Source organism: Erythrolamprus reginae, chromosome 2, assembly GCF_031021105.1.
Source record: "Erythrolamprus reginae isolate rEryReg1 chromosome 2, rEryReg1.hap1, whole genome shotgun sequence".
Lineage (NCBI taxonomy): Eukaryota > Metazoa > Chordata > Lepidosauria > Squamata > Dipsadidae > Erythrolamprus > Erythrolamprus reginae.
This window is the reverse complement of record NC_091951.1, coordinates 94,896,352-94,923,308: the sequence shown is the minus strand read 5'-3', so window position 1 is coordinate 94,923,308 and position 26,957 is coordinate 94,896,352. Positions and strand designations below refer to the sequence as shown.

Genomic DNA, 26,957 nt, shown 5'->3' with positions numbered 1-26,957 from the left:
ATTAACAAAATAAGTTCTAAATAACAGTCAGCCTTCTCACTAGCATGGAAAATGTCATGTGATATACCATCAATTCTGAAACCAAACAACCCAGTAAACTGAAATGCTTAATTTACCACATCCTTTCCTCTTCTCTTCCCTCAAAGCCAGTTCTTCTGACATGGGAAAAAATATAATCAAACACTTGCATAATTCAGAAACTGTGATGTAGTCAACAATGCAACCTCTTGAGCATTCTCATTTCCACAACACAAACATGTAAACCAGTTTTATAGAACAAATAATTTGCAAACATCAAGGCTTGTCCAGAAAACGTTAATTGTACTTTATTATTCTATTGATATAACTGGAACCAGTTAAGATAAACAATTTCCCACAAATAGTTATAACTAATCCTTACAAATACAAATTTAAAATTGTACAGGAGGAAATGCTGCATAAGTGGCTTGGTGATTTGAGAAGGGCAGGAATTAAATATTCCTATCCATTTTCTAGTTCTACTCATCCTTTCCAGCAATATATTTTTTCTTTAAAAATGCTTATTAGGCTACAATATGTCTATTTATAATCATGTACAATCATGCAAGTCCAATTAGTTTCATAAAGACAAAGAGTTTGCTATATTAATTTCCAAAATATTAGGCCATTAATTAAGAAACTGTAATGTAATTGTGAAATTACTGGTCATAAAACCTTAAGTAAATTCCTCAGGCCAGACTTATGTATTAATGTGATTTCATAGAGCTGAAAACAGAACATTGAACTAGTATCTTAAAATTTTTGTCCTAATAATAAAAAAAGATACAATAAAACCAAATTTTGAAAGTCTCCAACAGTGCAGAAATAGTTATTATGTACATTTTAGGAGATGTGTCTTTTAAGTTAGCAATATAATTAAGCCCAAAAGGCCCTTTTAAAATTAAGGCATAGGCTTTTGTTCTCAAATGGCTGCAAGCTACTCTATTTCTGTTTCTAAGAAGGAATAAGTCTTGCAAGTCAATTTCATTACTTACGATGTTATTCACTGCTGCAGAAATACTAGTTAAGTATATATACCATAGGAAAGATACATAGCATTAGGCAAACTACAAAATAGGCCTTAGAAGCTGAAGAAAGTTGAATGACAAACAAAAAATAATCTCCATTTAAAACAAAATTAACTCTTCAAAATTCCCAGGAAATTCAGAACCTGACAGTAATGCCTGAGCATTCCAGCATACACTCATCTAAAATCTAGGATACATACCAGTACATGACAGTGATATTCATAAGGGAGAACAATGACCTTAGAACAGAAGTAGTTATCTACTAAGACTTCTAGAATTCAAGAATCATGTTTTTTTTAAGATACATTTTGCTGACATTTGCTAAATCAAATGATTTAAAAACATCTTTCTCTGTGTTTTATTAACCTGGTGGCATTTTTTTACTCTGTCATTCTGAATGGTGTATATTTGTTAAATGAGATTTTTTTCCGACCAGAATTACTTAATGGATGTTACTTGCATCTGTACATCTTCCTGGATTTTCTTCAGTGAATCAGCAATCAAGTTGCAAGCTTTCTTGTGCTTTTGCCAATGCTGTACTTGACATTCTCTAAAGATGAGTAAAGGATGAAAAAAATAGTAATGATGATTATGATGATAACTATAGTAACAACATTCCAATTTTTTCCTTGTTACTAATATCTGCACGACTGTCAAGCATTTACTTTATTTATTCATAAAAATGATTTCATAAATGGTACAGAGGATACATAAATGGGATTTGGATGTTAAGCCTATATACAGTGGTGGGCTCCTTCCTATTTGCACCAGTTTGGGAGAGCCATATATTAATTTTCTGAGAGTTCTGAGATCTGATTGTTGGAAGAAATCTTTTCCCGCTTTATAGGACTAATCCTGCAAGGAATGCAGGAAGGAAAGATTCTATGTGCCTGTATTTATAGCCTAATCCTTATCTTAATTGCCATCCCTGCTGTTTTAAATGTTTTCAGAAACTGCCTCTAACAGTCTTAATGGTTTTTGGCAGTAACCCAGACTTTCTGGGTATACAGTAGTTGAGCTTCTCATAAGTTTCTCCTGGTGCTTTGTAGTTCACTAAGCACAGGAATCCCTTGTCTATGGGGATTTTTCTGTCATTCAGGTCATGGTTGTCCCAAAGGTACTTTTTTGAAGAGGCAACTGTTGCATCTTGAAAAAGCATCTTTTGGGACAGGAGTCTCTTGCATTGCTTCAGAGTGGCCAAGCTACATATTGCCCACTGGTAATAAGTGGACCCTTCTTCCAATTTGTTACCATTTGCTCTCATGACAATATGGCATAGCAACATGGCACCAATTGTATAAAGTTAGCACCTACCCCTCTCCTAGAAGAATGAAATATTTTGAGAAATATTAAAAAGGACAAATATATTTCCCTGGATGAGAAATGGAGAAACATGTTTTCTTAGAGGGAGAAAGCAGCCCCTAGCACTTAAGAGATAGAGATTCCTAGGCAAAAATTCCCTGCAGCAAGGTCTGAACAAAGGCAGAATGGGATTAGCCCTCACTCAAATTGTTAATTTACCTTGGCATTTTGTAGGTCAAGTATGACCACCCACTTTCTGGAGAGCTTAAATGACCTCTCTGCTAAAGGGTTTCACTTTATGAGAAACAGTAACTTGGCTGCTGATGGTTATCCTTGTATTTTAACTATTTTAATTCCTCAATGTGCTCTGGAAACCTGCCTGATTTGTAACTCTGGATTGCAGGTATTGCTGGGGAAAAGGAAGGTATTTGGACAGAATGGTTTAGGTTTCCATGAAGGCTGTGACTCATTGATCTTTTGTGTATTCCCCCATTTCTAATCTAATGACTGGTATTTAGGGCAGCTTTTTGCAAGCAAAGAAACTTTTTGTATTTTTGTACATGTAATCCTTGACTTAGAACAGTTTATTTAGTAAAATAAATCTCAATCATATTGCCTATAGAGGTAGCATTGAATGGTATAGTTTTCTCTATTGGAAGCTCAATAGCAACATGAGTAAATATTTAAAACTGTCTTATAGCGATCAGAAAGAATAACCCAATTCTGGATAATCTCTACTCTTAGGAAAGTCCAGGTTCTACTGAAGTGAAAATGCTCCAAATATCCTTAATTATCAGTAATAATATTAATTATAAAACATACTATGGAGAAAGTGTAAGTCTGAATTCTACTTTTTTCACAAACAAAGCCAATGTAATTAAATATAGTTTTATTTTAACTGGGGACATAAGAATTAGATGTAATTTATTAAAATGTGAATGCATTAAATATTTCTACACATATGTATGCATAGTTTGTTTATAGAGCTCAAGCTAATGAGATGTTTACAGTGTATGGATCATCAAAGTGAGAATCTGTTAAATGAAAATTATCACTTCAACCTTATACTATTTATATCCTATTTTTAATTTTGGTGTTTTTGTTTCCAGGTATCTATGTTACCATAATATTAGTGGAGGATTTAAGATAACATGAAAACCAGTTGTATTAAACTTACCGTTTGCAATACCATTCGTTCCTACAACGGGAGCAGCGTTTTGTGGCCTCAGAGCCACACATTGCACACCTGGGTTTATCTGGAATTAGAGCTTCCATTACATCCAGGTTATATGTCTTTGCCCATCTGTTTAAGAAAGAAAGCAGCCTTCATAAAACACAATAACTGCAACAATTATCCAGTGATGTCTACAATAGAAACTGAACTCTCATGTTAATTTCATTTTTAATAAAACATTATTAAAAGCAAATTGATACCAATGAAATGGACTTTAGTACTCTTTGAAGACAAAGATTTTTAGAATATAACATTAAGTAAATGATTTCTAAACTTGACTGAATTAGGAAAATGGTTTTTTTTTATTTTTCAAGATATGGACTATTAGGATAATAGTTAATAATTGTAACGATTATGATATTTGATAGAGGAAGAAGCTGAATGAGTCTTACCTATAAGCCTGGCTTTTCAGTTCCTCTTCTGAAGGACTAAACATATTGTTGACTTGGTGCTTGGCAATTGCTTGCCATTTTTCAGAGTTTTTTCTGACAACTTGTTCCCAGATTTCAGGAACCTGTTAGGACAATAAAAGAACAGAAGGCTTATTTCTTTCAAACGCTATATCAAAAATATTTTTCAATTCTTATATTCATCGCAACACATCCCTAAGATAAGGCATCATAAACATTAACTTGAAGAAAAAGTATAATACTATACTGGAGGTTTTATCCTGGGAAAACTTGCCTTAAAGAAAAGTAGGGACAACACTAGATTAAATAGGAATCCCATTTTTATAGACTGGTATTAATATATGGGGGACCTCTTTTCCACTTCACCATGCCATATTACATTCTAGAAAATCATCCCCAAGGTGGGGATCAGTATATACACTAATTAAAGGGCATTTTATCAGAACATTGATATGTTCACAAATGAATTCAATTTATGTATAAAGTTCTATACACTTTCCATATATTAATAATGAGATGCTTTTCGAAGGCTGAGAGGTAGGAATAAAAATCTAAAGAAAGGGAAATATTAAAACTGTTATTTTAATACCCACCTAAAGGCATTTTATAATGCAGTATTTTGTTGAACAATTTCATTTGTAAAAAGAAGAAACTCTAATATAATTTGAAATCCTATCATTCATATAAGGTCTTAAATTAGAATCCTAGCCTGTTTGAGGAATAACTAATATTTGCTTCATTAAACTAATCAATAGGAACTTAATAAGAGAAGGTTTTGTGAGATACTTCCAATAAAGAGAAGATTAAAAACTATACATTTTATATCATGAAAGTATGAAAATCGTGAGCATTAGTAGCTTTCCTTTGGCTTCATAGATTTTATTGTAGTGGCTTCAACATTAGTGAAAATAACATTGGTTATACATTGCGGATGCTGCAAAGTCCCTGAGCGGAACGATGTCTTCAGAGGGACTTAGAGCAACCACAGCCATGGGGGTCACTCAAGAACGCAAATCCTAGAAAGAAAACTTGGACACATTTCTCTCTGGGTGAAATGACACAGTATTGAGCTGTGCACCTCCTTTTATTGGGGGGGATATGCAAATGGGAATGGTTACATGTACATGTCAAGTGATATACAAACATCCAATAACGTAACTCTAAAATGTGACACAACTTCCGAGTCCTTCCCATCTCCATATGGCACGTAACTAGTTTCTACTGAACAAATGTCTCTCATGGCCAATTTCCTGGGACCTTTTGTTATTAATACAGCTATCTCTTGTTTACCACAAAGCAAGATCTTTTATCATAGCCTTCGTCCTGTTTACATTCTTGTTATTCGAGGAGAGTTACTTTGAGCCGCTTTATGGCCAGTCACTTCCTAAGCAGATTTCACCAGAAATGCAGACTCACTATGTGACCTTTATGTACAGTCCTGTTCTGGCTAATGAAGTCAGAGCATGTAAGGCATTTGTTGTTAGAAGTCCAGATACCAAATCCTATTCTAACATGCTATGGCCGCTACAATACATCTTTTGTTGATGAGAGAATGCAATACAAATTTGCAAGTAAAATGGCTACCACTGGTAATGCAATATTTTAGTGTGTCCTATTCAGAATATAGGGACATATAGACGATATTTTCTGAGACTGCGGAACATAAGATAGAGCCGGGGTGGCGCAGTAGGTAGAGTGCTGTACTGCAGGCCACTGAAGCTGACTGTAGATCTGAAGGTCAGCGGTTCAAATCTCATCACTGGGTCAAGGTTGACTCAGCCTTCCATCCTTCCGAGGTGGGTAAAATGAGGACCCGGATTGTGGGGCAATATGCTGGCTCTGTTAAAAAGTGCTATTGCTAACATGTTGTAAGCCGCCCTGAGTCTAAGGAGAAGGGCGGCATAAAAATTGAATAAATAAAATAAATAATGCACATTACCTGCTCCAATATGAGGTCTTTCTTGGGTGGAGCAGGATCTTGTACAGCCAGATGGCTCAGGAACTTCTGCAACTCCAAAAGATTTGGAAACTGGTCAACAAGAACATCGGTCAGGAAGGCACGAAGCTAAACAGAGACAAGACAAAACTAAAATATATTGTAATGCATTTTAAATGGCATATACCTATTTTATATTACAAAGCTGAATTGTAAAAATGTTATGGGAACTTTAAGCAATCTGTCCTGTGCCAGACTCATTTTCTTGCCTCAAATCTCCATCTCATTTTTTCCCTATTTTCAGCAAAAAAGGGTTTTACAGAAAGGGTTTTCAATGATTAATAAATGTATATTTTGTCTTCTCCCTAATAAAAGAGACAATTTTGCCATTATGCCACTTCAATAAATTATATGTGTATATTAATCATACAAAAACTAGACTGACGATATTGATGTCAACATTGGGGCCTCTAAGAAGACATACCCCCACCCCCCAAAATGCATTTTTCCAACATTCAGACAATGTCCAGCCCACTGATTTGGGCATTAGGCCCCCTCTTTTATTTATTACATTTTAAATTTAATTTACTTTTTTGTACAATTTAAAGATAGCTTATTCTACAAAACTTTGGGCAGCTCAAAGCTTTAAAAGCAAGAAAACAATAAAAACATAGATAATATGTGACTGACAGGTATTTGTTAAGGTTTAAAATTAAACTTATTTTTAAAGCAACTAATAAATAGAGAGTAGTCATTTTGTGCTTTAAGAGCAGAAAGGAAATTAAACTATAAATTTTAAAAATCTTATATTCCAGTTCATACTTATTTTCTATTTCTGTAGCATACTAAAATAAAATTATGGTACCTAGGGACTCTTAAGTTAAAAAGCTTTTAACATTCTATTTCAGAGTTAAAATTTGTTTGTCATTATCTAAGAATGAATTACCATTTGACCAATTGATTAAAAATATCATTTTTATTTTATTTATTTGCTTGCAGGTGCAAACATAAACATAAGTAAAGTAAATACACATAAATGAGGACAATAGGACAGTATAACAGGGACAGTAGGCATGATGGTGCACTTATACACCATTATGGAACAGGAACAGGAAGGAAGCACCATTGTGGAACAGGATGGAGATTAAACAATCTCCTTCCTGTTCCCTGTTATATTGTTTAAAAATAGAACACAATATTAGATCTAAATATGCTAAGGATAACGTGAAGTACACATAAAAAGTCTGCCAGTTCTGCAATCCTTTACCTTGAGGAGCTGGCCTTTGTTAAAGTTATTGAATTCGTACTTGCGCTGACATTCTGGGCTAAGGAGTAGGTTATAAAGAGCGAGCCACACTTGCCCATCCAATTTAGTCATCTTCATATAGTCTTCAGGGGCAACTTCATACCATGAACCGTTCTCAAATTTCTTCAATTTTCCTAAGAAAAATATAAGAAAAAATGATTTTGATATTGAATATTGTTTTAAGCATACAGAACATTTGTTTGCAATTGCACTATTTAGCAACTGTTCAAGCTCATGAGGATAATGAACAAGTACTTTTATAACTGAACTTTACAACTGTTGCAGCATGTCCATGATCAAATGATCTGATTCGTATGCAGCACAATTTATGAAGGTCAAAGTATCCCACTTTCACGTTCATATTATGACAATTTGAGCACTTTGCAACTGATGTGCATTTATGACAATCATATAATCTATGATCATGTGACTGTCATTTGCAACATTCATAACGGGTGGCGCAGCAGATACAGTGCTGTACTGCAGGCCACTGAAGCTGACTTGTAGATCTGAAGGTCAGCGGTTCAAATCTCATCACTGGCTCAAAGTTGACTCAGCCTTCCATCCTTCCGAGGTGGGTAAAATGAGGACCCGGATTGTGGGGGCAATAGCCCAGCTCTGTTAAAAAAAAGTGCTATTGCTAACATGTTGTAAGTCGCCCTGAGTCTAAGGAGAAGGGCGGCATAAAAATCAATCAATCAAACAAACAAACAAACAAACAAACAAACAAACAAACAAACAAACAACCAGCTTCCTACAAGCAAAATCAAAGCTGCAAATTGTAGTCACACAATGTCATTCTTAATGCTCACATGTGATTCATTTAAAGACTGCAGCAGAATTGAGGTCATAAATCAGGTAGTCACATGATGTGTTGCTTAAGGAAAGTGCCAATTAGCTACAGAGTTGTTAGTCACAATTGCAGTCATTAAGTGAGGGCTACCTAAAACTATATCATTTCTTAAAAGGTGAAGAAAGTACTATAATATATAGAAGAGCTGGGGTGGCACAGCAGGTAGAGTGTTGTACTGCAGGCCACTGAAGCTGACTGTAGATCTGTAGATCAGCGATTCAAATCTCATCACTGGCTCAAGGTTGACTCAGCCTTCCATCCTTCCGAGGTGGGTAAAATGAGGATCTGGATTGTGGGGGCAATAGGCTGGTTCTGTTGAAAAGTGCTATTTCTATCATGTTGTAAGCCACCCTGAGTCTAAGGAGAAGGGCGGCATAAAAATCGAATGAATGAATGAATGAATGAATGAATGAATGAATTAATTAATGGAATGAATGAATGAATATGCCCTCATAGTTTTAAGCAAGTCCATATGTGTCATCTTTACACATGTGCAAAGATTTTTTTGCCAGAGCTACACTCTGCTTCTACATGCAAGTTACTGTATTTTTCGGAGTATAAGATGCAACGGGTTATAAGACGCATCTTAGTTTTTGGGGAGGAAAATAGGGGAAAAAATCTGCCTACCAGATAGTCATCTGGCTTAGTCCTTAGTCTGGTCAACTTCAGCACGTTATTTTATCCCCTGGTTAGGGCTTAAAAAAACCTTATTTGGAGAGAGCAACAATGAAAAGGTTTGTAAGCCAGTAAGAGCTGGGAACATCATAAGTACCTAATTAGGGCTGGAAAGAAACTTATTTGGAGAAAATAGATCAATGAAAAAAAAAACCTGCAAAGATTTAGGACTGGAAAAACATTATTTGCAGAGAATAACAATGAAAGAACTTGCAAGCCAGTAAGAGCTGGGAACATTGTTAGCACCTAGTTAGGGCTGAAAAAAACAGCTTTGAAAAAGCTACATTTGTAGTATAAGACGCACCCAAAATTTCCGCCTCTTTCAGGGAGGAAAAAAGTGCGTCTTAAAGTCTGAATAATATTCTAAGGTGCTGATTATCACCTTTAAAGCTCTACATGGCTAGGGGCCAGATTATTCGATAGACCACCTCTCCTCAATAACATCTACCAGAGGAGGAAGGCAGGGCAAGTTACAAGCCCCAACAATCAAGGAAAAACATCTGATGGGAGCTAGGAAAAGGGTCTTCTCTTTGATGGTTCCCTTCCTTTAGAACAGTGTTTTTCAACCAGTGTGCCGTGGCACACTAATGTGCCGCGAGACATGGTCAGGTGTGCCGCGAAGCTCAGAGAGAGAAATTTATTTATTTATTCATTCATTCATTCATTCATTTATTAGATTTGTATGCCACCCCTCTCTGTAGACTTGGGGCGGCTAACAACAATAATGAAACAACATATAACAAATCTAATGTTTAAAATAATTAAAAGACCCTTATTTAAAAAACCGAACATACACACAAACATACCATGCATAAATGGTAGAGGCCTAGGGGGAAGGGAATATCTCAATTCCTCCATGCCTGACGACAGAGGTGGGTTTTAAGAAGCTTACGAAAGGCAAGGAGGGTGGGGGCAATTCTGATCTCTGGGGGGAGTTGGTTCCAGAAAGAAAGCAAGAGAGAGAGAGAAAGAAAGTAAGAGAGAGAAAGAGAGAGAGCGAGAGAAAGAGAACAAGAGGGAGAGAAAGAGAACAAGAGAAAGAAAGCAAGAGAGAGAGAGCAAGAGAGAGCAAGACATAGAGGGAGGTAGGGAGCGAGAAAGAGAGCAAAAAAGAGAGGAAGGAAGGAAGAGAAAGAAAGAGGGATGGAGAGAGAGAGAAAGAAAGAGGAAGGAAGGGAGAGAAAGAGGGAGAGAGAAATAGAGTGAAAGGGAGGAAGAGAGAGAGAGAGAATTTTTTGGTCCAAACTTTTTTTAACACTCCCCCCCCACACACACACACACCGCTCAATGTGCCCCACGGTTTCGTAAATGTAAAAAATATGCCACGGCTCAAAAAAGGTTGAAAATCACTGCTTTAGAACATCATTCCTAGAAATAAGATATTCCGCAAAGCCTTGGAGACATGTGTTTGTCAGTAGGCTTGGGGATCCCATTTGGAGCGGGAAATTTATTTCAGTTGCATAATATAGTAAAAACTGCATTGGTCTGAATATGTTGAAAATGTATTTTCAGCACAAGGCACATGATGAAGAGTTAAAGTCCATAATAATGGGATTTTCCTAGTAATCTTTTTTTAGCCTAGTGTCCTCCAGATGTGCTTGACCTACAATTCCTAAAATTCCCAATTGGTGATTCAAAATATATCTAGAGGATATAAATTGGAAAAAGGCTTCTCCATATAAAGTGAAATAGTTTTCAAATATAACAATACACTGATTTTTTAATGAAACGTTAGAAATTAAAATTTTCCATTAAGCTATTAACTAAACGTATTAGACTTACAATCCTAGGTTTAGAAAGCTTAGAATTACGTCGCCTTAACACGACCTAAGCATAGCCCATAAAATCATATAATGGAACTGGAAAAGGTGCAAAAAAGGGCAACAAGTATGATCAAGGAAATGGAGCACCTCCCTTATGAAACCAGGTTGCAATGCCTTGGTCTCTTCAGCCTTGAAAGACGGCGTTTAAGGGGTTACTTGATTGAAGTGTATAAAATCATGCATGGAATAGAAAAGGTGGATAGAGAAAAATTATTTTCTCTATCACCCAATACTAGTTCAAGGGGGCACTCCCTAAAGCTCATAGGTAAGAAAGTGAGGACAAATAAAGGGAAATATTTCTTCACCCAGAGGGTTGTTGGTTTATGGAATTCACTTCCAGAAGAGGTAGTGACAGCTGTCAGCCTGGATAGCTTCAAGGCAGGATTAGACAGATTCATGAATGCCAAGTGTATTGGTGGTTATTGAAATGGATGTCCACGTGCTGCCTCTATGTTGGTTGAGGCAGGCAGGATTCCCTTGAGTACCATTTGTTCGGGGTCAGGGGAAAGGGAGGGTCTTGCCTTCTCTTTCTGCTCAAGATCTCCATGCACAGTGGGCCACTGTGTGACACAGAATGTTGGACTCGATGGGCTTTGGCCTGATTCATCATGACTCTTCTTATGTTCTTATATTCTTAATCATCTGCTACAATGTCCTTCCTGTCAATGACTACTTCAGCTTCAACCACAACAACACTCGAGCACACAACAGATACAAACTTAAAGTAAATCGCTCTAAACTCGACTGCAGGAAATACAACTCTGTAGTATTATCACCTAATCCCCAAAACTTTATCCTTAGACTATCCAATGTTGACCTTTCCGGAGTCCTAAGAAGTCAGTAAGGGGCATGCATAAGTGCACCTGAGTGCCTTCCATCCCCTGTCCTAATGTTTCTCTTTTACTAGTATCATTTATATAAATATTATTATATCTCTGTATATCATCAATATGTACTTGACAAATAAATTATTGGCAATTGTACCTACATAGTTTACAGTTGGTTTTTTTGGGAGGATGGTTTTTTACCCAAGTCTAGCTAACAACCTTGAAATTCAGGTAGTCCTCCATCTGCATACAATACTAGGCAGGGTTGACCCTGTTTAATGTCTCAGGTCAGCCACATTTGGCTAGGTGCTGTTTTCATCTGCTGAGTTTTCAAACCTAAGAGTTCAATTAAAATCAATGCCTTTCACAAATTTTATTTTATTTTGAGATGTCCTTAATATCTCTCTTGGATATATATCTTTCTCAAACAAAAGGAGTTCTTCTTTTGTAACATCAGACTAATGTATCAACTTATAGCAAATCCTTAATTTAAAACTGTTTCTTTAAGAACAATTAAAATGATGGCCTTGGAAAAAGTGATTTATGACCTGTCCTCAAAGGTATGACCATTGTACCACCTCTGCAGTCAAATGAGTATAATTTAGGTGCTTGGCTGCCAGCTCTAATTTATGACAGTTGCAGTGTCTTGTAATCATGGTTTGTGACCTTCCCAGATGGTTTCCAACAAGCAGATAATTGGCAAATCTGGATTTGCATAAAGACTGCAATGATTTGCTTAATGGCCATATAATAATGATTTTAAAACTGGTTCTATTCAAATGACAACTGCACTGCTTAGCAATCAAAATTGTGGTCGTAAATTGAAAATAATCTGTGTATGGAAGGGAAACCCATCAGTAGGCATCACAACTTGTTTAAATGAATTGTTATGTTTGTTCCTTATTCTTTACTTTATCTTTCCAGGCATTCCTGAGGCAAACCCCTCATTAAAGGTATGTAAAAATAGAGAAAAAGACAGCTAAAGATAAATGCAAATAAATAAGACAAATATTAGTGACACTGAGATATCTGAAAAAATAAATAAATATGCCACATGCATGCATGAAGACCTATATACAAGCAGAATACCAGTTAGGTTTACTGAAATGATTATGAGATGAAATGATGCACAAATTGCATCAACTAAAGTTCAAAAAGTAATTAAAATAGTAGATGCTGGGCAAAGTCTTCCAAAAATGATGGGAAATGATAAGGCAGCATATTTTTTTGAATAAAGTCTTTCGAGACGTGAGTTACATCAGAAGCCAGTCTTTTGGAATAATTAAAGTAGCATAAATTAAATGTCTTTTTTCAGACTCATGCCACTGTAATCTGTTTATATTTATGTGTTATGCAAACTATACGAACACCTGTGTACAGTGATAGCTGGGAACAGTTTCCAAAGAAGACAACTCACGCGTAAAAAGATATGGCTGTTTTAAAGATTTGAAAGATGCTTTGTATGTATTCCTGCATGTTCCAAAACTTTTGTTTTGAATGAGAGGCAGAGTGTTAAAAAATAACCCACAAAGGCATTTGTTATACATACTAGAGCAGAATAGAATAACAGAGTTGGAAAGGACCTTGAAGGTCTTCTAGTCCAGTGTTTCCCAACCGGTGTGCCACGGCACACTGGTGTGCCGCGAGACATGGTCAGGTGTGCTGCGAAGAAAGCAGCTCAGCTTCTGGTCTCGAAACTTTTTGCGAAGAGCAAAAAGTTGTGAGAACGGAAGCTGAGCTTCCTTCTTAGCGCCTTCCAAGTTTTCCGGCAACTGCAGCACCCCGCCCGGCTGGAGCCTCCCTGGCGGCGGCAGCAGGTGAGCTTTGGGGCCTGGTGGGAGGGTAGTGCAGCGGAAGGGCAGCGTGCAGTGGGAGGGTGATGGCGGCGGCAGCCGCAGCAGGTAGTAGCCGTGGGGCAGCGGCAGAGTGGTCAGCTGTGAGGCGGAGCTCCGGAACAAAGGCACGGACGGCGGCGGCTGGACATGCTAGAATTGCGTGGCTGGCACTTGCCTGCTGTCTGGGCCGGGACGGAGGCTCCAGCCCCACGTCCATGTATGGCGTCTAGCAACACGTCTAGCCGCCGCCGTCTGTGCCTCAGTTCCGGAGCTCCGCCTCACAGCTGACGACCTTGCCGCCGCCCCACGGCTACTGCCCAATGCGGCTACTGAGAGAAAGAGAGAGGGAGAGAGGGGGGAGAGAAAGAGATAGCAAGAGAGCGAGAGAGAGAAAGAGAGAGAGGGGGGAGAGAAAGAAAGAGAGGGAGAGGGAGAAAGAGAGAGGGAGAGAGGGGGGAGAGAAAGAGATAGCAAGAGAGGGAGAGGGAGAAAGAGAGAGGGAAAGAGGGGGCAGAGAAAGAGATAGCAAGAGAGGGAGGGAGAGAGGGGGGGAGAGAGAGAAAGAGATAGCAAGAGAGGGAGAGAGAGAAAGAGAGGGAGAGAGGGGGGAAGAGAAAGAGAGAGAAAGAGATAGCAAGAGAGGGAGAGAGAGAAAGAGAGAGGGAGAGAGGGGAGAGAAAGAGATAGCAAGAGATAGCAAGAGGATAGCAAGAGATAGCAAGAGGAAGGGAGGGGGGAGAGAAAGTGATAGCAAGAGAGGGAAAGAGGGAGAGAGGGGGGAGAGAAAGCGAGAGAAAGATAGCAAGAGAGGGAGAGAGAAAGAGAGAGGGAGAAAGAGGGGGAAGGAGGGTGAGGGAAAGACATAGAGGGAGGGAAGGAGGGAGAGAGAAGGAGGGCAAAAAAGAGAGGAAGGAAGGGAGAAACAAAGAGATGGAGAGAGGGGGAAAGAAAGAGGAAGGGAGAGAGAGAAAGAGGGAGAGAGAGAGAGAAATAGAGCGAAAGGGAGGGAGAGATTTTTTTGTCCAAACTTTTTTTTAGCCCCACCCCCCTCAATGTTCCCCAGGATTTTCTAAATGTGAATAATGTGCCGCGGCTCAAAAAAGGTTGGGAAACACTGCTCTAGACCACTTTAGACAAATCGTTATCCACTATCTCCTTAAAAACTTTCATTGTTGGAATATTCACAACTTCTGGAGGCAAGTTGTTTTACTAATTACAGTGATCCCCCGATTATCGCGAGGGTTCCGTTCCAAGACCCCTCACGATAATCGTAAACTCGCGATGTAGCGGCACGGAAGTAAAAATACCATCTGCGCATGCGCGTCCTGTTTTCCATGGCCGCACATGCGCAGATGGTGGAGTTTGCGTGTGGGCGGCGGGGAAGACCCCTTCGGCCGCCCAACAGCTGATCTGCTCCGCAGCGCGGCAGCAGCGAGGAGCCGAAGATGGGGTTTCCCCGTTGCCCAGGCAAAGGGGAAACCCCAAGATCGCTTGCCGCTTGCCCGTTCGCCCGCCCGCCCGGCTCCTCGCTGCTGCGGCGCTGCAAGCGAGCAGCCGGGCGGGCGGGGCGAACGGGCAAGCGGCAAGCGATCTTGGGGTTTCCCCTTTGCCTGGGCAACGGGGAAACCCCAAGATCGCTTGCCGCTTGCCCGCCCGCCCGGCTCCTCGCTGCTGCTGCGCTGCAAGCGAGCAGCCGGGTGGGCGGGCGAACGGGCAAGCAGCAAGTGATCTTGGCAATGGGGAAACCCCAAGATCGCTTGCCGCTTGCCTGTTCGCCCGCCCGCCCGGCTCCTCGCTGCTGCGGCGCTGCAAGCAAGCAGCCGGGCGGGCGGGCGAACGGGCAAGCGGCAAGCGATCTTGGGGTTTCCCCGTTGCCCAGGCAAAGGGGAAACCCCAAGATCGCTTGCCGCTTGCCCGTTCGCCCGCCCCCCCCGGCTCCTCGCTGCTGCGGCGCTGCAAGCGAGCAGCCGGGCAGGCGGGCAAACGGGCAAGCGGCAAGCGATCTTGGGGTTTCCCCGTTGCCCAGGCAAAGGGGAAACCCCAAGATCGCTTGCCGCTTGCCTGTTCGCCCGCCCGCCCGGCTGCTCGCTTGCAACGCCGCAGCAGCGAGGAGCCGAAGATGGGGTTTCCCCATCGCTGGAGAGCAAGAGGGAGAGAGATAGAGAAAGAGAGAGAAGGAAAGAAAGAGATGAGAGAGGGAGGAAGAGAGTGTGAGAGAGGAAGAAGCAAGATAGAGAAAGAGAGAGAGAAAGAAAGATGAGAAAGGAAGGGAGTGACGTCATCGGGTGGAAAAATCGCGATATAGCGATTCGCAATGATCGGGATCGCGAAACTCGGGGGATCACTGTAATTGTTCTGTCAGGAAATTTCTCCTTAGTTCTAAGTTGCTTCTCTCCTTGATTAGTTTCTACCCACTGTTGCTTGTTCTACCCTCAGGTGTTTTGGAGAATAGCTTGACTCCCTCTTTGTGGAGCTGGGTAAAATAACTGATTCAGTGACATTCTCAGAGGTGTTACCGGTTTGTGGCCAGGAGGGTAAAACAAGTTGTATCAGAGAGTTTAATGTGTGGTTAAGGCAGTGGTGTAAAGCTGAAGGTTTTGGTTATGTAAGTCATGATGTCAATAGGTGGTCTAATAGGGAGTTGTTTAAGAGGGATGGTTTGCATCCATCATACAGAGGTGCCCAGGTGCTCGGTGAGGAATTCAGAACTTTTTTGGACAGGCATTTAAACTAGGTAAAGGGGACAGAGATGTACCAGATGTGGAGGATTTCTGTCCCCGACCAATGAGGATAAATCAGTTTCTGGAAGCTTATGAAAAGGGAGCTGTAAATAAAATAGATGTAGTTGCTGATGATAAGGGGCAAACTAATAATGAAAATAATGTCCTTCGGGTAATGTACACAAATGCTCGAAGCTTGAGCAACAAGCTCTGTGAGTTAATGGCCATAATATCTAGAGATAATTTGGATCTGGTTGCCATAACTGAGACATGGTTTAGGGATTCTAATGAATGGGAAATATCCATACCAGGATATACACTGTATAGGAAGGATAGAATAGAGAGAAGGGGAGGTGGAGTAGCCATTTATGTTAAAGAAAGTCTAAAAACAATACTAATTCAAAATACATGTAAAGATCTGGAGACCCTCTGGATTTGCATGCAAAATAAAGACGGTTCTGTCATTAGAATTGGGGTGATCTATAGGCCTCCAGGGCAATCTGAGGAACATGACAACAAGATGGTGGATGAGATTACCCTAATGGCAGTAAAGGGAGATATTGTGGTTATGGGTGATTTCAACATGCCTGATGTTGACTGGAATATCCCCAGTGCCCTTACATGCAAAAGTAAGAATATAGTAGAGGCCTTTACAGGAGCAGCTATGGCACAGCTAGTTAAGACACCAACTAGAGGGGAGAATATTCTAGATTTAGTTTTTACCAATGGGAATCGGGTTTCAGAGGTCAAGGTGGGAGAAAATTTAGGTTGCAGTGACCATCTATGTTTGTGGTTTGATGTAAAAACTGATGGTGAGCAATCCTATACTGCAACCAAAGTATTGGATTTCAGAAAAACAAATTTTAATGCAATGGGGGAATATTTAAATAATGAATTAAAGGGGAGGGATAAAATGGCAGGAGCAAGCACCCAGTGGACTGTATTAAAAAAGGCCATCTTAAAAGCCACAAGACTTTATGTAAAGCAAGTAACTAAAGGTAAAAGGAAGAAGAAACCGCTATGGTTTAGCAATGATGTAAGGGCTATAGTCAATGAAAAAAAGGCTGCCTATAGGAGGTATAAAGAGTCTGGAAGTATAGCTGATAGAGAGGTGTATAAAATGAGACAGAAGGAGGCGAAACAGATAATATATGCTGCTAAAGCCTCAAAAGAGGAAGAAATAGCAAAATCTGTAAAGAAGGGGGATAAAACCTTCTTCAGATATATTAGTGATAGGAAGAAGAAAAACTGCAGCATCACAAAGCTTAGTACCGGGAATAATACATACATTGATGGGAATAAGGAGATCGCTGACCATTTCAATAGCTACTTCTGTTCAGTTTTCTCAAAAGACACCTTACAAAATAATAATAATACTATAGAGGGATATAGCATTGCTTCCAGCTGTACGGATTCAGCTCCAGTGATCTTAGAAGCCGATGTCTTAGAAGAACTTGAAAGATTAAAGATAAATAAGGCAATGGGTCCAGATGGCATCCACCCCAGAGTTCTTAAAGAACTCAGATCTGTCATTGCTACCCCCCTGACTGATTTGTTTAACAAATCCCTGTTAACAGGAGATGTTCCTGAGGATTGGAGAATGGCCAGTGTTGTGCCTATCCACAAGAAGGGCAGTAGAGATGAAGCTGGTAACTACAGGCCAGTTAGCTTGACATCAGTTGTAGTTAAAATGATGGAGACTCTACTCAAAAAGAGGATAAATCAGCATCTAAAAAACAATAACTTATTGGACCCAAATCAGCATGGCTTTACTGAAGGCAAATCGTGTCAGACTAATCTCATTGAGTTCTTTGACTATGTCACAAAGGTGTTGGATCAAGGTGGTGCCGTGGATATTGCCTATCTGGACTTCAGCAAAGCCTTTGATACGGTTCCACATAAAGAGCTGATAGATAAATTAGTGAAGATTGGACTTAATCCCTGGATAGTTCAGTGGATTTCAAGCTGGCTGAAGCATAGACATCAGAGAGTTATTGTTAATGGCGAGTATTCTGAGCAGAGTCAGGTTACAAGCGGTGTGCCACAAGGGTCTGTTCTGGGTCCTATTCTTTTTAATATGTTTGTGAGTGACATAGGGGAAGGTTTGGTAGGGAAGGTTTGCCTATTTGCCGATGACTCTAAAGTGTGCAATAGGGTTGATATTCCTGGAGGGGTCTGTAATATGGTAAATGATTTAGCGTTACTAGATAAATGGTCAAAGCAATGGAAACTGCAGTTTAATGTTTCCAAATGTAAAATAATGCACTTGGGGAAAAGGAATCCTAAATCTGAGTATTTCATTGGCAGTTCTGTGTTAGCAAAAACTTCAGAAGAGAAGGATTTAGGGGTAGTGATTTCTGACAGTCTCAAAATGGGTGAACAGTGTGGGCGGGCGGTAGGAAAGGCAAGTAGGATGCTTGGCTGCATAGCTAGGGGTATAACAAGCAGGAAGAGGGAGATTGTGATCCCCTTATATAGAGCGCTGGTGAGACCACATTTGGAGTACTGTGTTCAGTTCTGGAGACCTCACCTACAAAAAGATATTGACAAAATTGAACGGGTCCAAAGACGGGCTACAAGAATGGTGGAAGGTCTTAAGTATAAAACGTATCAGGAAAGACTGAATGAACTCAATCTGTATAGTCTGGAAGACAGAAGGAAAAGGGGGGACATGATCGAAACATTTAAATATGTTAAAGGGTTAAATAGGGTTCAGGAGGGAAGTGTTTTTAACAGGAAAGTGAACACAAGAACAAGGGGACACAATCTGAAGTTAGTTGGGGGAAAGATCAAAGGCAACATGAGAAAATATTATTTTACTGAAAGAGTAGTAGATCCTTGGAACAAACTTCCAGCAGACGTGGTTGGGAAATCCACAGTAACTGAATTTAAACATGCCTGGGATAAACATATATCCATCCTAAGATAAAATACAGGAAATAGTAAAAGGGCAGACTAGATGGACCAAGAGGTCTTTTTCTGCCGTCAGTCTTCTATGTTTCTATGTTTTGTGGCAACCCCTGAGATATTGGAACACTGTTATCATGTCACCCCTGGTCCTTCTTTTCATTAAACTAGATATACCCAGTTCCTGCAACCATTCTTAATATGTTTTAGCCTCCAGTCCCTTAATCATCTTTGTTACTCTTCTTTGCATTCTTTTTAGAGTCTCCACATCTTTTTTACATCGTGGCGACCAAATCTAGATGCAGTATCCCAAGTGTAGCCTTACCAAGGCATTATAAAATAGTATTAACACTACATGTTGATCTTGATTCTATACCACTGTATATGCAGCCTAGAACTGTGTTGGCTTTTGTGACAGCTGCTGCACGCTGCTGGCTCATATTTAAATGGTTGTCCACTGGACTCAAAGATCCCTCTCACAATTACTACTATTGAGAGAGGTACCACATATACTGTACCTATGCATTTTGTTTTCTTTGCCTAAATTTAGAATCTTACTTTTTTGAATTTCATTTTGTTAGATAACACCCAATGTTAGATAACACCCAAAGTTCAAGTCTGTCAAGATCCTTCTGTATCTTAAGCCTATCTTCCAGAGTGTTGGTTATTCCTGCAAGCTTAATGTCATCTGCAAATTTGATGAGTTCCCCATCTATCCCCTGATCCAAATCATTGATGAAGATGTTGAAGAGTACTTGGTCTAAAACAGAGCCTTGGGGTACCCCATTGCATATTTCATTTCATGTAGATGCGGTTCCATCAAAGAGGCTTCTATGTTGAGCCATTTTCTGTAACACTGAGTGTGATTCGTCAGCCAGTTATGAATCCATCTGGTGGTGATGCTGTCTAACCCACATTTTTTAATTTTATCTAGTAGTAAAATACGGTCTACTTTATCAAATACCTTACTGAAGTCCAAGTAAATTATATGGACAGTATTCCTCTGGTCCACTAATTTTGACACTTACTGAAAAATCATATGTGCTGATTAAAAAACGGAGGACAAATTGTACTAAAAATCTTGAAGTTTGGAAGAATTTCCTAATTTATCTCAAAATCCTAAACTACATTCAGTAACAAACAAGAATTTAATCAATAGGTGCCATGATAATCTTTTAGCCAATGGAAAAAGAAGTATCAACCAGAAAAAGTCAGATTTTTAAATAATCCTTACTTTTCTAATAAAAAAAGAATATAGAAAGAAATGTTTACTTTATTACTTTGGTACATACATAGAGAATCACTAAGACATGATACAGACCTCCTTCACGATTAGTCCATGGACATTGCTCTAACAGCTGCACCAGAAGGCATGGAAAATTGTGGGTATTCAACATTCTTGTCACAGCACTTACTGGCAAACTGACAAAGTATATGAGAGATAAAGGATATAGTGAACATGTCTACTTTATACAATGAAGCCGTTTACATTCTTCCTTAGATTTGACAATGCCTTTATTAATGTTCAATAATGTAACAAAATTATAATCGCAATTACACTCATGTTAGGATACCTTCATACTGTTTCAACAATTAAAAAATTTCACATGACAAAATAAAAAGCTACATTTTTATACTGAATAACCACTATATATATATATATGTAGATTGTTCTGAGTTCGGGTTTTGCCCTGTGTAATATTTTGCATGTCTATGCGACGTTTCGGTGAAATCACATTCACCATCATCAGGCTGAAGTTCCAAGCTTCGTGTTGTTGTAAAATTTTACAACAACACGAAGCTTGGAACTTCAGCCTGATGATGGTGAATGTGATTTCACCGAAACGTCGCATAGACATGCAAAATATTACACAGGGCAAAACCCGAACTCAGAACAATCTACATACATATACCCGTGAAAATTTACGAAAACAAATATATATATATATATATATATATATATATATATATATATATATATATGTAGATTGTTCTGAGTTCGGGTTTTGCCCTGTGTAATATTTTGCATGTTTATGCGACGTTTCGGCGAAATCACATTCACCATCATCAGGCTAAAGTTCCAATCTTTGTGTTGTTGTAAAATGGAATGTTAGCAACTGTCATTTCTTCCTAGTATATAGTGTGGGGGTGGAGATTTGTTTTGAATGTAGCAAATAGATTGGGTGATTATGTTTCAGTGATCTGATTGGTTGGTGTAATCATAATTATTAGAAGGAATGACATGGAGATTTTTATGAAGTGTTTTGTTTAAGGCTGATTTCCAAATATCAAATTTCTAAAATCATAATTATTAGAAGGATTGACATGCTGATTATTATGAAGTGTTTTTTTTGTTTAAGGCTGGTTTCCAAATTTCTGGTAGTCGGGACGTGTCATCTCTTTTATTTATGCAAAGGGGTCTCCTCTCAATCTCTATAGCTTCTAGAGCAATTCTTCTGTATAAATTCTCTGTTTTGTGGAGTAATTTAGTTTTTTCAAAGTCAATTTCGTGCCCTGTTTTTTTAATGTGCTGGACAAGGGAGGAGGTCTTTTCTTCTTTTTTGACTGCATTCACATGTTCTGCTATGCGTTGGCTCACTCTTCGGTTAGTTTGTCCAATGTATGTGGCTGCACATGTTTTGCAAGGGATTTCATAGATTCCTTGGTATTCCAATTGGATTTTATCTTTGGGGCTCCTTAGGATATTAGATATTTTTTGGTTGGTGCAAAATGAAGTTTTGATGTTATGTTTGTGCAGAATTTTACTAATTTTATCCGTGGTGCCTTTGATGTAAGGAAGGATGGTGGTGCCATTGTCCTGTTCTTGATCTTGTTTTTTTGGGGGTGTCTCTTTTTTGATTAGGTTTGTTATTGTTTTCTCTTTGAATCCATTAGAAATTAATACATCTTTGAGTTTGTTCAATTCAGTTTTTAAGTGCTCATGGTCAGCTAAGCGTTTGGTTCTGGTGATGAGAGTTTTGGCCACTGAGGTGATTTGTGCGGGGTGGTGGTGTGAGTGTGCATTTAGATAACGGTTGGTATGGGTTTTCTTTTGGTAGATAGTATGTCCTAGGCTGCCATTGGGTTTTTTATAGACCAGTACATCTAGAAAGGGAAGTTGATCATTGATTTCTGTTTCCATAGTAAACTGTATTTTGGGGTGTAGGCTGTTGAGATGTGTGAGGAAATTGTCTAGTTTTTCTTTACCATGTGGCCAAATTACAAAGGTATCATCAACATATCTCAGCCAAAGTTTAGGTTTGTATTTGGATTGCTCTAATGCATTATTTTCGAAATATTCCATATAGAGGTTGGCGATGACAGGTGAGAGAGGTGATCCCATGGGGGCTCCCTCTATCTGTTTATATCTTTGTTCATTATAGATGAAGTATGTATTGGTCAGGCAGTGGTTGGTAAGGTCTAGGATATATTTGGGGGGGTTTGTGTTTGTCCTGGATAGCTGTCAAGGCTTCTTTAATAGGTATTTGTGTGAACAGGGACACGACATCAAAACTTACAAGTAGGTCATCGGGTTGTAGGTTTTGTTTTTTAATTATTTGTATAAAGTGGAATGAATTTTGAACATATGAGGTAATAGTTTCTGTATATGGTTGAAGGTATTTGGCTAAAAATTTGGCAAGGTTTTGTAGAGGGGAGCCTATAGAACTGACTATTGGCCTGAGAGGTATTCCTTCCTTGTGTATTTTTGGAAGGCCATAGAGTTTTGGACATATGGAAGATTTTTCTCTGGGGATGATTTTTTGCTGGATTTCTTCGCTGATGGGAGAGGCTTTGATTTTGGATTTGGTGGTTTTTTCTAGGTAGGTGGTAGGATCTGTGCTTAGGAGTTTGTAGGCCAGGTTTTGTAGTAGAGTTGTCATTTTTTCTTTGTAGTCTGCTGTGTTCATCACTATTGTGGAGTTTCCTTTATCGGCTGGGAGGATTATTATTTCCTGGTTTTTCTTCAGATTGATAAGTGCATCTCTTTCTTCCTGTTGTATGTTGCTTTTAGGAGGTTTACTAGAGCAGAGAATATTAGTGACTTTAAGTCTGATTTTGTTAGCAGTATCTGGGTTGATTTTATTTAAAGTTGTTTCAATTCCACATATGATGTTTTCAGTTGGTATGCGTTTTGGAGTTATTGCAAAATTAAATCCTTTTGAAAGAATATTGGTTTCTGTAGTGGTGAGTATCCTGTCTGATATGTTATGTACTGTTTTGGTCATAAGTTGTTGTGGAGGGCTGGGTTTCTGCTGTACCTCTAGTATTTGGAGTTTCTTATTATGTGTGTCTGTCTTGTATTGGGTTTCTGTTTCTGCTCTCCAGATTGATATTTGTTTGAATTTATCCCAGAGTATAGGGTGTATTTGGTTGCTGATTTTAAGGTGAAGAGAGAGTAGACTTTTGTTAATTTCATCAAGTATGAATCTTTTTTTGTGGAGTTCATTTCTGATTAGGGCTAATTCAGTTCTTTTTAGGATCCTCTCAATGGTTGGGGTTTTTGGGTGGAATTTTAGTTGGAAGTATTTGGGAATTATTTTTTTGTCCCTGCAGTTGCGTAGGAATGTGAGATCACATAAGATGGAGGCTTTTCTGACTTCAAGTTTTTCATAGGTCCTAGTCAGTAGGCAAGTGTCCTCCCCGTAGAGGTAAGATATTTGTTTTCGTAAATTTTCACGGGTATATGTATGTAGATTGATTTCGCCGAAACGTCGCATAAACATGCAAAATATTACACAGGGCAAAACCCGAACTCAGAACAATCTACATACATATACCCGTGAAAATTTACGAAAACAAATATATATATATATATATATATATATATATATACACATATACATATACATATATACATATATACATATATACATATATACATATATACATATATACATATATACATATATACATATATACATATATATATATATCTATATAATCTACGAAAACAAATATATATTCCATATTTACAACAGCACGAAGCTTGAAACTTCAGCCTGATGATGGTGAATGTGATTTCACCGAAACGTCGCATAGACACTCAAAATATTACACGGGGCAAAACCCGAACTCAGAACAATCTACATATTTTGAGCCCCCATGGGATCACCCCTCTCACCTGTCATCGCCAACCTCTATATGGAATATTTTGAAAATAATGCATTAGAGCAATCTAAACACAAACCTAAACTTTGGCTGAGATATGTTGATGATACTTTTGTAATTTGGTCACATGGAAGGAAAAAACTAGACAATTTCCTCACACATCTCAACAGCCTACACCCCAAAATACAATTTACTATGGAAACAGAAGTCAATGATCAACTTCCCTTTCTAGATGTACTAATCTATAAAAAAACCAATGGCACCCTAGGACACACCATCTACCAAAAGAAAACCCATACCAACCGTTATCTAAATGCACACTCCCGCCACCACCCCGCACAAATCACCTCAGTAGCCAAAACTCTCATCACCAGAACCAAACGCCTAGCTGACCAGGAGCACTTAAAAACTGAATTGAACAAACTCAAAGATGTATTAATTTCTAATGGATTCGAAAGGAATACAATCACAAACCTAATAAAAAAAGAGACACCCCCCAAAAATCAAGATCAAGAACAGGACAATGGTACCACCCTTCTCCCTTACATCAAAGGCACCGCAGACAAAATTAGTAAAATCCTGCACAAACATAATATTAAAACTTCATTTGTCACTAACCAAAAAATATCAAACATACTAAGGAACCTAAAAGATAAAATCCGACTAGAACACCAAGGAATCTATGAAATCCCTTGCAAAACATGTGCAGCCACATACATTGGACAAACCAATCGAAGAGTGAGCCAACGCATTGCAGAACATGAGAATGCAGTTAAAAAAGAAGAAAAGACTTCCTCCCTTGTCCAGCACATTAAAAAAACAGGGCACGAAATTGACTTTGAAAAAACTAAATTACTTTCCAAAACAGAAAATTTATACAGAAGAATTACCAGAGAAGCTATAGAGATTGAGAAACGCCCCCTATGCATAAATAAAAGGGATGATACGTCCCGCCTACCAGAGATTTGGAAACCAGCCTTAAACAAAAAAACATATCAGAATAATCACCATATCAATCTTCCAAGTAAGTGTGATTCCACCAACCAATCAAATCACTAAAACACAGTCACCCAATCTATTTGTTTCTACTAAAACATTTAAAATATATATATATAATACTTACTAATACCACTTTACTTTTAATAAGAATACCATTAAACCTTTCAATTTTGCTTTTATACCAATGTCAAGGTATGCATATTCAGACCTTTGTCACATTAAACAACAATAAACAAGGCAGAAATTATGTCCCAATTTTGGATATGTTAAATGTTACATATTTATTTTTAGGAGACATTTCAAAACTGTAGAATAATTTGGTTGATCATAGCATATACTTTGTTCTACAAGTGAAGTATATACAGTAGTTACATCCTAATTCTGTAACATTTTGGTCAATATGAGAACCACTGCCAAAATCAAATTACTGTATTATCAAATCATGACCACCAGACCAGACATTGAGAGCAGTTCCCTTTAATGCAAGTTTTAATGAAAAAAAGAAAAGAAAACACAATTACACCATGCTATGGAAATCAAATTATTTTTGCTTTAGTAACAACGCCACCATCCATAAAAGGAGCTGTGTGAGAAGGGAACATTTATTTATTTATTGTTTTATTTAGAGAACATGATTCAGATGAACACAATTGTACTGCAGAAAACTGGGAAGGAGACTGAGAAAGGAAGGAGATTGCCTATGTAGCATCTTCCAACAATAAAACTTTAGTAAAAAAAGTGCCTGACTTCTCAAACCACTACAGCTCAACCAACACAAGGACATCAACATCAACAGATTATCACAACCCCATAGCATCTCTGTAGTATGTAAATCAACTAAAGCCCTGATTATGTTACCTAGCTTGGGTAATGAAACATCTTCAAGAAAATAAGCAAGTTCAGAGACCACCAAGGACTCCTCATTTCAACCCTGAGATACAAATATTCTCCTTTATTGGCAACTAAAGCCCTTCAAAACAGCTTAAACCAAAAGACCCAAAATTTCAAGCACAAAAACTACCTTTTTGGCTCCATGGCCCAGCAGTGGTGATAGTGGCAGCAACTGCGGGGGAAGGGGATGGTTTTGTGCATGCGACCTAATCCTGTGCATGCATAAATAAAGCTTCATGCACCACCCCAATGGACCATAAAGCAGTACTGGTCTGTGGCCAGGAGTTGTGGATAGTTTAAGGATTATAACAGCCAATATGTATGATGGTCAGGCAGAAGTCTAGCAGAGCATGTCCATGAATGTTAACTAGCAGTCAGAAGGCATTAGGAAAACTTCTTAATCTCAGGTGGACAAACTCAACAACAATTCTAGCTGAGAAAGTATGAGCATCCTGGATCAAGCCAATTCCCTAACACTAGGGAACTTCTAGAAGCTTGGCATTCAGACAAATTAGCTGGCAACAGGTACATACAAATAAACCATATTTAAATAACATTCAAAAGACATAAGAAAAAGTTAAAATGGAAAAAAGACCAGAACACATCCCTTCCAGCAGCTGACACTCTGATAAGCATGGATTAATTCCAGACAAACAATTAACTTATCAAGGAGAAAATTACACCTCTACCAACATTGGCAGAACAAACTATTGTATGTAAGTAGGGAATAAACCCCACACTCACTAACAGTGATGATGTTAATTTGTAATGTTAAAAAACTTCCACAAGCAAACTATAAAGCTGAGAGAGTTCCAATGGCTCAATAGTTCAGCCCCGAGCTACAGTACATATAGTTTCTTCTTGAAAAGATTCTCTTTCCCAAGTGCCTTATTTCTTTTATGGAAAGTTAACATACCTCTCTATCACATCAGTAATAAAACGGAACACTGAAAGAGCTCTCAGTGAGATCTCAAAATCCATCATTTCAGCTTGCTTCTTCAGTTCCTGAAAACAGTAAAAGATACATCCTACTAAATGGAGAAATCTGAAGTTCCTAATTTTTTTTAAATGGCTGGAAATTTGG

At 38.6% G+C, this 26,957-nt stretch overlaps 1 protein-coding gene across 1 annotated transcript in view; it reads right to left on the bottom strand.

Annotated features, from left to right (window-relative positions):
- Positions 1-304: 304 nt before the first annotated feature.
- The window catches only part of ZMYND10 (zinc finger MYND-type containing 10), a 36,294-nt gene continuing 9,641 nt past the window's right edge, over positions 305-26,957 (bottom strand). Inside the window, exons 6-12 of the mRNA XM_070738739.1 lie at positions 26,790-26,878; positions 20,196-20,296; positions 7,196-7,368; positions 5,932-6,057; positions 3,975-4,096; positions 3,526-3,651; positions 305-1,596 (exon numbers count right to left, since the gene is read on the bottom strand). Coding sequence (XP_070594840.1) covers positions 1,485-1,596; positions 3,526-3,651; positions 3,975-4,096; positions 5,932-6,057; positions 7,196-7,368; positions 20,196-20,296; positions 26,790-26,878 — 849 coding nt within the window. The 3' untranslated portion in view covers positions 305-1,484. The remainder of the gene's footprint in view (positions 1,597-3,525; positions 3,652-3,974; positions 4,097-5,931; positions 6,058-7,195; positions 7,369-20,195; positions 20,297-26,789; positions 26,879-26,957) is intronic.